General features: G+C 53.8%; 1 protein-coding gene across 1 annotated transcript in view; it reads left to right on the forward strand.

Moving 5' to 3' along the window:
- Positions 1-11,454, forward strand: part of LOC104134542 (protein kinase C beta type) — a 78,316-nt gene that overhangs the window by 4,834 nt on the left and 62,028 nt on the right. The window contains exon 2 of the mRNA XM_035903548.1: positions 11,075-11,186. Within this exon, the coding sequence (XP_035759441.1) occupies positions 11,174-11,186 (13 nt within the window). The 5' untranslated portion in view covers positions 11,075-11,173. The remainder of the gene's footprint in view (positions 1-11,074; positions 11,187-11,454) is intronic.

Consider the following 11,454-nt stretch of genomic DNA (forward strand, 5'->3'; position numbering starts at 1 on the left):
GGCTGGGTGGGTGCTCCGGGTGCCTCTTGGGCGGCAGAGCTGGAAACCTTCCCCGGTGTGGGGCAAAACCAGCAGAAAGGTGCCAGCGAAAGCGATTGGGACAGAGGGAGGTGGAAACGCTGCAACCACTTAACCTTGCTCAAGGAAAATTAGGTTGGCAGTGGGAGAGCGGGGCCGGCGGTGATCCAGATGCCACCTCCGGAGCTTTGCCCGGGTGTTGGGCAGCCTGCCCGCCCAGGCAGCACCTTCCCGTCCTTGCTCATCATCTGGATGGCAGCTCGCAGCAGGCAGGGAAGGCAGCCAGTACCAGCAAGATGCTTCCCCTGTTTCTGCGCAGAGTTCTGGCTGAGGGTGGATGCGATGCTTGTCTTTTTCTTCCCACCAGCCCTGTCCAAGCTGGGGCAAAGCGAGGAGTGGCGAGGAGCCCTCGGACAGCCCGGTCCCACTCCCCGAGCACGGCCCCTTGGCCATCAGGTCTGTCCCACCCATGCCGCCGCCCGCCCTGCGGCTGCCTGGCCGGCTGTAGGTTACTGTGGGCAGCCTCTGCCTGAGGAGGGAAAGGTTGGAATTAAATCTGAAGTCATCACATTTTTAAGAGGCGCGTAAAGCCCTGTGATCAACTTCTCTATCGCTTGCTATTACTGCAGGGTGAGAGTTGCCCCTGTGGCTCGTTGAGGAGACAGGTAAAAGCTGCCCAGCTGGCGTTAATTAATTTTTAATACATTATTTGTGAAGAAGAAGAGGGGAACACGGATGCTTGGGACTTAATGCAGGCAGCAAAAACGCTCCTTTTGTAGCCGGGTTTTTTTGCCATTTAGGCAAGCCCTCTGGTTCGTACCCCTGTCAGCTGGTGTGTAACTGGGGGGCGTGTGCAGGGCAAACTTGGTTCCTTCTGCACTGGCAATCAGGCTTCTTAACATCAGTATATAATCCTTAAGGAACGTTGAATCAGGAGACAGAAAACTACTTCGGCGAACAGCAGTGTCCTGTCTGCTTCGGGAAGGAGCTGAGGACAGGGGCTTCACTTGAACGGGTGCAAAGCTCGGGTTTTCCTCTGCTCTGTTGTTGCTAAGAACCGCAGTGACCTGTAACCGTGTCAAGCGCTGGTAGCATCGAGGCTGTAACGATTATTGTGCGTTTTTTCAGTCGGTGCAGCAATCTGGTGACTGTCCTTTCACAGACAGCAATGTCCAGTGAAATCTTGCAGAAGGAATGAGTTTACTTTACTGAGCTTGTTTAAACCTTGCAGTGTGTTCATCCTTCCAGTGGGCCAAGCGATTTTGCCGAGCTGGAGAGGGAGGAGATGCGTTTGGGGAGATGGCGTCCCTGTCCTCGGCATCTGCAGGGGCAGCGCAGAGTGGCGGCTGGCAGAGGCTGCTCCGGCTGGGGCTGCACACCAGAGCTGCTGCAATTCCAGCCAGATCCCAGCCTGGGCTGGAGCTCTTACTGCTGGCTGGCTGCTGGTTTGCATCCCCGGAGCTGCTCTATTCCAGTGTGCTAGGCATGGAGCCTGGGGAAAAAATATATTAAAAACATTTTCTAACTTTGCTCCTGGATCTCTGTACCTTGTAGTGCTTCATAGTTACTTGAGAATGGAGGAAAAAACCATTTTACATCCTGTAAAGTGCTTGTGGATGCTTAATTTTTATGGATGCTTAATTTTAAGCACCTGAGTAACCCTAGTTATTTACAAAAACTCTTCTGTTTAAAGTTAAGTGCGTGCTCAAGTGCTTTATGGGATGGGGGCTTGTGCAGGTACCAGGCAGATCATCCAGGGGGTGGGCAGGCTGACGTTTTACACTTTTTGGAGCATAACAAAATAACTGGAGAGCAGTGAAATGCCAAAATCTTCCGTTGCTGTTGACTGGTCCTACTTGGGAGTGGTTTTCTGTTTGATCTGGTGCCGTTTGAACCTCCTTGAGGAGAGCGTGTGTGTGTTTAACCTTGCAAAGCCTACTGAAGAGGACTCTGCCATCTAGGAGAGGAGGGCTAATTATACAGCAATGATAGGGCTTCAACATAAAAAAAAAAAAAAAAGATTAATTGCTTTTTGCAGTGGAGAATGAAGCTGTAGCTGTAAATGCTGGTACTGAAGGCACCGCGGCTGCTTTCATGCTAGATTGCTCTTAAGTCATGGCAGGGGTTTTTTTGTTTTTTTTATGGCTGAAGATACGATGGTGGGTCTGTGTGTCAGGCAGCGGCATTGCTGAGGACTGCCTGCCCCTTACAGAGCGCTGGCTGCCTGAAGGCAATGGCTTTTTTACCATTTACTTCTCCAACGCGGCCCCAAAGGGCTGAGCTTCCCCATGGCGCCCACATTAACGTGCTGTCAGATTGTGGGCTCTCCCCTGCGTCCCCAAAGCCAAACCTGGTGAGTGGTTCTGGGGGGGATGGCCAGCCCAAACCCACCGATCCCAGTGCTAAACTCCACTGGTTTTCCTTACGAGCGCTGATGCTCCTGTGCTCTCCTGTTCGCTGGAGGCGGAGCTGGCATGACCATTCCAGCCTAAGTTCTCCAAAACACGGTGAGGTCTTCAGGAGCTGAAGTCAGGCATGTGTAATGTAATGCAGTTGGCAAACCTAATTATAGTCGGAGCTATTAGTAGAATGCATAATTATTTGAATTGTAGACAAAATAGTCATTAAAATGAGACCTTCTTTGCATTATCCTGCTAAAGGTCATCTCATCGGGATGCATTAATAACTATCAGAATTGGTCTAGGAAGGTAACGGGCCAGAGTAGCTTCATTTTGATTTTGCATTTAATTTTGCTGCCATTTGCAACTTTAGGAGAGGATTTCTGTAATGCTGTTGTGACAGCACCTTTGGTCTTTCCATGCTTTGTTTGCTGGGGCAGAATCATTTCATCTTTTGTCTTGGGCTCCTCCTTTCTCGAGAAGCTCCCCAGTTGAGTGTTTGCACCAACAGAATCATAGAATCATGGGATGCTTTGGGTTGGAAGGGACCCCTAGAGGTCACCCAGCCCAACCCCCTGCAGGAAGCAGGGATACCTTGAACCAGACCAGGCTGCTCACAGCCCCGTCCAACCTGGCCTGGAATGTTCCCAGGGATGGGGCCTCCACCACTAATCTGGGCAACCCATGCCAGTGTTTCACCACCCTCATTGCAAAGGATTTCTTCCTTATATCCAGGCTAAGCCTACCCTGCTTCAGTTTAAAACCATCACCCCTTGTCCTGTCACAGCCGGCCCTGCTAAAAAGATTGTCCCCACCTTTCCTCTGGGCCCCCTTTAAGCACTGAACAGCCCCAATCAGGTCCCCCCACAGCCTCTCTTCTCCAGGCTGAACAACCCCAACTCTCCCAGCCCGACCCCGTAGCAGAGGGGCTCCAGCCCTTGGATCATTCCCGTGGCCTCCTCTGGCCCCTCTCCAACAGGTCCATGTCCTTGTGCTGGGGACCCCCGAGCTGGATGCAGGGCTCCAGGGGGGGGTCTCACCAGAGTGGAGCAGAGGGGCAGAATCCCCTCCCTTGCCACTGCACATGGCCGGCTCAGGTCCAGCTTTTCCTCCCCCAGCACCCCCAGGTCCCTCTGGGCAGGGCTGCTCTCCATCCCTTCATCCCCCAGCCTGGGTGGGTACCAGGGGTTGCCCTGGCCTAGGTGCAGGACCTTGCACTTGGCCTTGTTGGACCTCATGAGGTTCACACATGGGCCCACCTCTCCAGCTTGTCCAAGTCTCTTTGGATGACATCCCATCCTTCTGGCGTGTCAACTGCACTGCTCAGCTTGGTGTCATCTGCAAACTTGCTGAGGGTGCCCCTGATCTCACTGTCTATGTCATTGATGAAGATATTAAACAGCACTGGTCCCAGTACGGACCCCGGAGGGACACCACTTGTCACCAGTCTCCATCTGGACATCGAGCTGTTGCCGCTCTCTTATGGAACAAGAGAGAGGCTTCCCAGGGTGTGGGTCATACAGCCAGAGCCTGTCCTTGCAGCATGAGCACATGGTCCTTAGCCCTTCATGGACAGCATCGCCAGGTCCCAAGCTGATGCTTGCAGCGGGGTGCAAGAGGGTTGCCCCACTTCCCCACGTTTGATTTATTCTCTAGAGCATTTGGGCAAACGTGGGTGGCAACAATTAGCAATGAGGCTTCGGCAGCAGAACTAATGAAGGTGCCATTTGTACTACCTGAGAATTAGCAGCTGCTTCAAGTTTCTCCTTTCTGGGGTTATCTCGGATGGAAGGGACGCCTGCTGCCGGGGAGTCCCTTGGCATGGGATAATGTCATGGGGTTATCAGCGAGCTCTGCCTGTCGGAGGGTGAAGGTGGGATGCCCATCTGCCTTCCCTTCCTCCAGACATGCCTGTTGAGCCAGGACCTTCCCGAAGGCACTGAGCACCCTCGTGCCCAGGTCCTACTTTAGAGAGCAGGACCCTGATCTCTCCTTGCACCTCAGGTACCTCTGGGATGCCCCGGGTCCAGTACATAAGCAGATCTTCACAGCCTTGCTGCAACTTGCTGTTTTCTTTTGTCTTGCTAATTAACTTCTCCAGCTCTCATGGTGTGCCATCTGCCCCTTGTGCCGGGGCACGTGGTCGCTGCTCCTGCTGCTGCTGCCAGCATAGGCAGCCGGTGCTGGCTCCCGTGGGATGAAGACGTATCTGCCTTGCTCCCTCCCAGCACCTTCTGGTGCTTCCCTGGCTCTGCCGGAGCCCGGCTGTTTCTCCTGCCAGCCTGCACATGTCTGCAGCCCTGTAATTGAAAATCTCGTCTCTGTTTTCTGGAGGGGTGTGTGTCCAGTTACGCCTGTGGGGATCACAGCCTCTCCAGTTAAAGGAGGGGATTGGAGAGGGCGGTTGGGTCCGTGCCCCTCCTGGCAGCTGGGTCTGAGCTGGGTTTGTGCAGAGCATGACTGTGGGGTAGGTGATGTGGCCTGTGCCCACCCGGGTGCCATCGGGGGGGGAGTGTGTGCGTCTAGAAACGAAGCATCCCGCAGGCAGGAGGTGCTTTGGGGGCGGCTCTGTGCTGTTTCAGGCAACCGTGCGGCTGCAGGGTGCAGGGAAAGCGCTGCGGGAGCCCCCTGCTCGTGGAGAGCTTACGCCGTAATAAAATGACTCTCAAGGCACGTGAAAGATAGCAAACATTTCTAAATGATGTTGAGATGCTAATGCTGCTCAGGTAAAAAAGCTGAGTTTGGCTTTTTTTTTGCTGCTCGGTAAGAGAGTGCATTTTATTTGGTGCTGGCAGCAGCAGGAGAAGCATGACTGTCATCCGTATCCCTCGGCAGTTGTCTGACGAGCAGACAAGATTTTTTGTCAATAAAAATGTATTAACATGCTGGAAGCTGTCAAGGAAAGACGACAAGGGCAGGTTTTATCTGTGGCCGTGTGTTTGACATGGAAGCAGCCCAAGCCACAATGCCTGTGCCCGCAGACACGTTAGCTGCTGGTGTGCTGCGGGCCGTGCTCGGGGACTGCCTGCCCTTCCACAGCCGAGGTCCGGGCAGAAGAGTTGCCTGCATCCGCTGCCTGCACTGCCGTGCCCTCAGGCCCTGTGCTCTGCAAGGTTTTCTGTGGCTCTGATATCATAAATGACAGAAAAAAAATTTTTTTTTTTTTTGGTATCATTTTGGTATCATTTACTGGTGCAGCAGTGTCAATCATCTTTAAAATGTGGCGTGCTGAAGCCGGCTTCCATGGCATTACGGTATTGATAGAAAAGACAGCCCAAACCTTTGCTGTCTTGCCTTGAACAGGACCTGTGTTTTCCTCTTGCGTGTAATCTGCTTTCAGTGGAGTCCCTAGGGTTTATCGTGGTTCTTTTCACTGAAACAAAGACCCGTCACTCTTGTTCACCTGCTCCTTAACTTCCTTGCTTGGTTTTTGCTGGGACTTGGAGCTATTTCCCACCAGAGGTGTTTTTCCAGCCCTGTGCAAGCAGGTGGGAAGATGCAGGAGGTGCATCCCCAGGGCAGCAGCTCCTGGCTGCAGGTCCCAGACAGGACAGGGCAGGTGAGGACTGCCCAAAGCCTGTCCTTGTCCAAAGCCTGTCCATGCCTGAAGCTGGGGCGGCCCCATTTCTGGTGGTCATAGTCGTCTTCATTTTGCCTTCCCCCATCACCTCCTGGCTTCAGTAGGAAGAACTTGCACGGTAAAAGGCTGCTGCCCAGAGTGGTCTCATTCATGTGCCTGACCCAGCCTCTTACAAATCGTGATTTCCCTGGAGGCAACGACAGATTTTTCTCTCCAGCATCGCCTTTAGAGTCGCTGTAAGGCCACTTCTGTCTCTCTGCTTTCTCTGCAATGAGGTGGGGAAAGCGGGGGTGCATAATTTTGAATCAACCCTCTGTGGCTGTTCTGTAGAGTCCGGGAAATGTTGACGGTACAAAGGATTAAAATAGCATCAGCCCTGTGGGTGTAGGTGTGGGCTGCCCCCTCCCTGGGGAGAGCGGGGCGGCTGGACTCTGCTGAGGGCAAGTGGTGCTGTGCCCCGGGAGAGCGATGGGAGCTGGCGCCTGCAGGAGAAACCTTAGTGGCCCTCCTATGTGACTTACTTTAGAGATAAACCGAAGTGAGCTGGACATGTGTTAGAAATGTTTTATGGCTCAGACTGCTGGGCCTGAGGAAGGGTCTGGTCCTCCCCCTGCCTCCCACCTCCTCCCTGCCCCAGGGAGAGGCGATGCCTGCGCTCCCTCTGAGCCAGGCAAAGCCGAATTTAGTGCCGAAGTAAATAAAAGCCTGGACAGCATCCAGCACAGCGTGTGCAACTCTGGGTACCACTGCCCTTGCCAGGACATGGACTTTGCATGAGAAATAGCTGAAGCAAAACGCCCTTGCTTGCCAGTAAGTGCTGCGCTGCCCTGCCCCGCTGCTTGCCCCACTCTGCTCTCGCCCCTTGGCTTGCAATGAGCCTCTGCCCCGTGCCCTCCTGACAGACTGCCGCAAAAGAGCCAACGGGTTCCCGACGCCAGGCAGCAGCGAATAAATCGTCAATCTGATCAATGCCACCAGCTGCCTGCCTGCACGTAATTGGTAAGCGGTGGCTCCTGCATCAGCATCTCCATCAGGGTTCAGCGGGAGAGCGTACATTACATTGCTGCGGTCGTTCAGTGAGCTCGGTGGTGGGTATGACCCTGAAGAAAGGCACGGCTGATTGCTTGAGCCTGAACAAGGGCCTGGCTGGGCTGCGCTCAAGAGCGCCTTGAAGGCCACGAGTTGATTACTCACTCTCAAATCAAATTTCTTGTGTTCCTGGCAGAGCAGGAGAGCTCGGGCTGCTGTCAGCCCGGGCCCGCAGGCTGCACGTAGCCACCTATGCCTGCAGCGGTGCGGCCGGGGCCAGCTTGGGTAGGAGCAACCAGAGGTGTGTGCGGTTCTGGAGGAAGCCAGGGGCTGCAAGGCTTGCTCTGCAAGGCGGGGGTGAAATGAGTCGGGGATGCAATACTGCACTGGCTCCTTTCAGACCAGAAACCTGCCGTCAAGTAGAGAACCAGAAGCTGGCTGCCTCTGATGGGTTGGTGCTTGCTGGGTACCAGTTCAAAGTCAGCAGCAGCCCCTCTCCTCCCTTGGCTCATGTTCTGCCTCCCTCGTTTGGGCTCGCATCATCAGGACGCGCACACAGCCCTGGGCTTGGAGGAGGACGGATCTGCAGCAGCGCTGATGAGGAAGGTCAGAACCTCTCCATGCAGTAAAACACTCTTAATGGCGTTTTTCAGTTCTGCTCCAAAGCAAGCTGGTTTTGCCCTGTTCATCAGGGATGGCTCTGCGCTGGGAGGATGGAGGAGGAGCGCCTTTTCTTTTTCTTGGCAAACTTCTTTTTAACCATTCTTGTTTCAAGTCTCTCAGCATCTGCATACGCAGTGATCTCGTCATCCCTCTCTCTGTGGTACAAAAATAGTCTCTTTGTAAAACGACTTCAGCCTTGTTCAAAAATGATATCCAGAATTTCCAGTTTCTGTCACCTTCTAAAGCACTGGTCAAGGTGAAACGGCCCCCCCACGCCCCGGCAGCCGGGGAAGCTGCTCTGCCTCCCCATGCCCAGCTGCCTCCAGCACCCCTGTGCCCTTTGGGCTCTGGCCCTCTGGGTGCCGGGTCTCTCTGAAACAGTCCCCCACGGCTGGGAGCAGAAGGCGAAGCCTGAAATGCCCCTGCAAGAGATCTGGCTCCCCCGAGCAGACGGTCCTTGCTTGTGGGGCTTGGGATGTGGTTTGGAAACCTGCGGCTGCTCCTGTGCCAGCCTGCTCTTGCCGCCGCGGCACTGCTCGGTGCGTGCTTTGCTTTTCTATCTCTGGCTTTTTTTGAACTCCCAGTGGGAATTTAAAATCCTTTGCAGGAAGTGGAAATTGTCTCATTTTGCATTAAGCTTGTGTTTTTTATGAATGACTAAAGCTTGCATTTGCCCGAACAGGAATATCTGTTTCTAGAAGGGAACGCAGAAACTGGAGCTCTCGGGGGCAATTCCCTCCCCGGGTCACCCGCTGGGGTTGGACTTGCAGGATGCCTGGGTCGGCATCCGACTGGCCAGCCAGAGACCCCCTTGTTCCTGGGACGGTGGCAAGAGAAAGCTTTTCATTTTCTTGGGTGCCTCATCTCCAGGGAGGTAGCCCAAGCTGTTCCTGCGCATGTCCTGGTGGGCTTGTGGGCACTGCCCTGGTCCCCACAGGCATTCGGCTGCCGGGGCCAGTCCCAGGGAGATGCAGGGAGTTGGTTCACACCAATTAAAGAGTTCTGCACTGTACAAAGCTACTTAGGGCGATGGTCCCGAGGTGCTGTACCAACAGAGGTCAGGCTGTAAAACCAAGCAGGGTAAGTTCTCGAGGGCTTACGACATGTCCAGTGGAAAGACCTGACTCCACCTGTGAGCCTCTCCAAAAGGTGCTCATGTTTATTGTGGTCTCCATGGGCTGTGGGCAGCGGTGTTGGATGTTACCCTGCCTGCCGCCCCGTGCCTCCGGGCTGCCTGCCTGCAGCTTTCATGGGGGGAAATTCCCCACCTGCCTCCTCTTCTAGCCAAAACCCCAGGTTTTCAGTTTTTTGTGCTCTCTCACACGTCTCTGGGGAACACAGGCGGCTTTCCAATGCGCAGGGTCGCTTCATGAACCATCTTTTTGGTAGCAGGAGGTCAGCAGTGAACCCTCGTCCTTCCTGCGGCACAGCTGCCATGCGAGCCACCGGACAGAGGCACTTTGCGCTCTGCATTGAGACGTGGTTTGCTCAGGGTTAAACGTGAGATATTTTCAGTTTCAAGTGCAGTAAATTTGCCGAAGCATGTACCTAATCCCTCGTGCTTAACAGACTCAATTACATGAAGCTCTGTTACTTTTCCACCTTTCTGGTGTCACTGGAGTTATCTGGGATGCTGTGAAGTTATGCACAATGTTAGTGATTAATGCAACCAAAGGCTTCAGTGCGATAGTGGTAAGAAAATTAATTTCAGGGGAAGGTAATGTATTGGCAGCTATGTTATAGCTAGGTTCTGACTCTGCTCTTTATTTATTTACTTAGCTTACAGCACCCTGAAAAGGTGTCTTTCCTAATGCCTGGGCACTCTTCCAGGCTATTAAAAAGCCCATCAGCTCAAATGACTGAGCCGGGAGCCTCATCCCTAACCCTTAAGCAATTAACCTGAGATGAAATTAAGCCAGCCGCTACTTGCCATAGCCTTCCCCCTTGCTCGTGCACGGGCTGCCCCAGCACCCTGCGCTGCAAAGCCGTGCTGCTCTGGGCTCCCCTTGCAGGAACAGCGCTGCCCGCCCCACATCAACCTCCGCTCTGCCCCGGTGTGCCCGGGGGCCTCACGTGGTCCTGGCGGTGAATAGAATAGAATAGAAGAACAGAATAAAATCATTTAGGTTGGAAAAGCCCTTTAAGAGCATCACGTCCAACCGTTCCCCTAACCCTGTCATCCCACCACTAAACCCTGGCCCTAAGCACCTCGGCTGCCTGGCTTTTAAAGCCCCCCAGGGATGGGGACTCGACCCCTGCCCTGGGCAGCCCCTTCCAGTCCTTGACAGTCCTTGTGGGGAAGGAATTTTTCTCCAGCAACACAAGGTCTTTCTTGGAGTGGGGGGCCCAAAACTGAACACAGTATTCGAGGTGACAGCCCTGCCCCTCTGGTGGGGTTTCTCTAGCTCCCAGGGCAGGGCAGGGAGTAGCCGGCTGCTGCTGGGCTCTGCATTTGCTGCCCCAGCTTGTCCAGTAGCCACAGCAACTGAAACCAGTGCTGTTTGTGCCAGCAGGAGACATTGCGATGCTTAGTCCTGTCTCCTGCTTAACTTTGTGTTGTCTTAAAGTTGCTCTGCACTGGGCTGAATAACAGTGGTTTGATCAGGACTTCCAGAATTGTCATGTCTTGCATGGAAGATAGCAAGAAATACCAAACCCCTGGTCTGCCCGAGTTATTTGTTCCAGTGGTTGATCCCACCTCCCTGTTGGGAAGCTGTTTCTCATTTGAATTTGTTTGGCTTTAACTTCTGTAAACCCTCATTGGAGTCCAGGAGCCCTGTTTGCAAGGTGGGTGCCTGTCCAAGACTGCAAACAGTGTCCGGGATAAACTGGGCTCTCCTGGCTTGATGTGCTCTGCTGTTGCAGAAAAGTCTGCCGTTGGTTTTAAGAAAGCTCAAATTTTTAAAGTGTGTCATTAAAGTATACCCTAAGCAGCTTGATTCCCTAGGAGTGTGCTGGGGAAGGGTTGGCACCAGGGCACGAAGATGATTACTGGGTAGTCTTAATATAGATGGAACTCACGGGTGGTTTTTTCTGCTTTACCCCACTGGCTGGACGTGGAAGTTGAGTGGTGTCCAGCCCTGATGTTGGTTCTTAGGTACCAATTCCACCTGGTGTTTTCTACGCCAAGACCAAGTTATTTAAAAACAGTAAATCCCCAGACAAGCCGATGCATTGCTTTTTCATTGTTATGGCAACACATAAAAAGAGGAATAAAGCTGGATCCTGGCGACTCTTGGAAAAGGTCCACATCGGTTGGTGGCAGTTGACTGAGGTCCATTAACAGCACCTCTGAAGCCAGCTGGCAGGTGAAATGCAGAGAGCGGTGATGCCTTGCCAATATTTGATGCAAGTTTATAATCTTTACCTTTTACTTTCCTCCTAGGATCCCCGGAGCAAACACAAATTTAAAATCCACACGTACTCCAGCCCCACCTTCTGTGACCACTGCGGGTCATTGCTGTATGGGCTCATTCACCAGGGGATGAAATGTGACAGTAAGTGACATAACCAGTGGCTGCAGTGGCAGCAAGTGGGGGGCTCTGGGACCCAGTGGGGGGCTCTGGCAGCCCGAGGACCTGGGCAGGGGCTCCCAGCCCGCCTGAGCTGTGGCCAAGAGCCTGTCCCCTCTGCACTGGTGCGGAGCACTCTGCTGGCACCCAAGGGGCTGGCCACGAGTGGGCACCTTCCCACCTCTTGTGGAGACTCCCCCCGAGTCCTGTGGGAGAGGGGAGGGAAAAGCATCCAGCCAGGGCTGAACCTGCC

The sequence above is a fragment of the Egretta garzetta genome, unplaced genomic scaffold (genome assembly GCF_000687185.1).
Source record: "Egretta garzetta isolate BGI_Z169 unplaced genomic scaffold, ASM68718v1 scaffold71, whole genome shotgun sequence".
Taxonomy (NCBI): domain Eukaryota; kingdom Metazoa; phylum Chordata; class Aves; order Pelecaniformes; family Ardeidae; genus Egretta; species Egretta garzetta.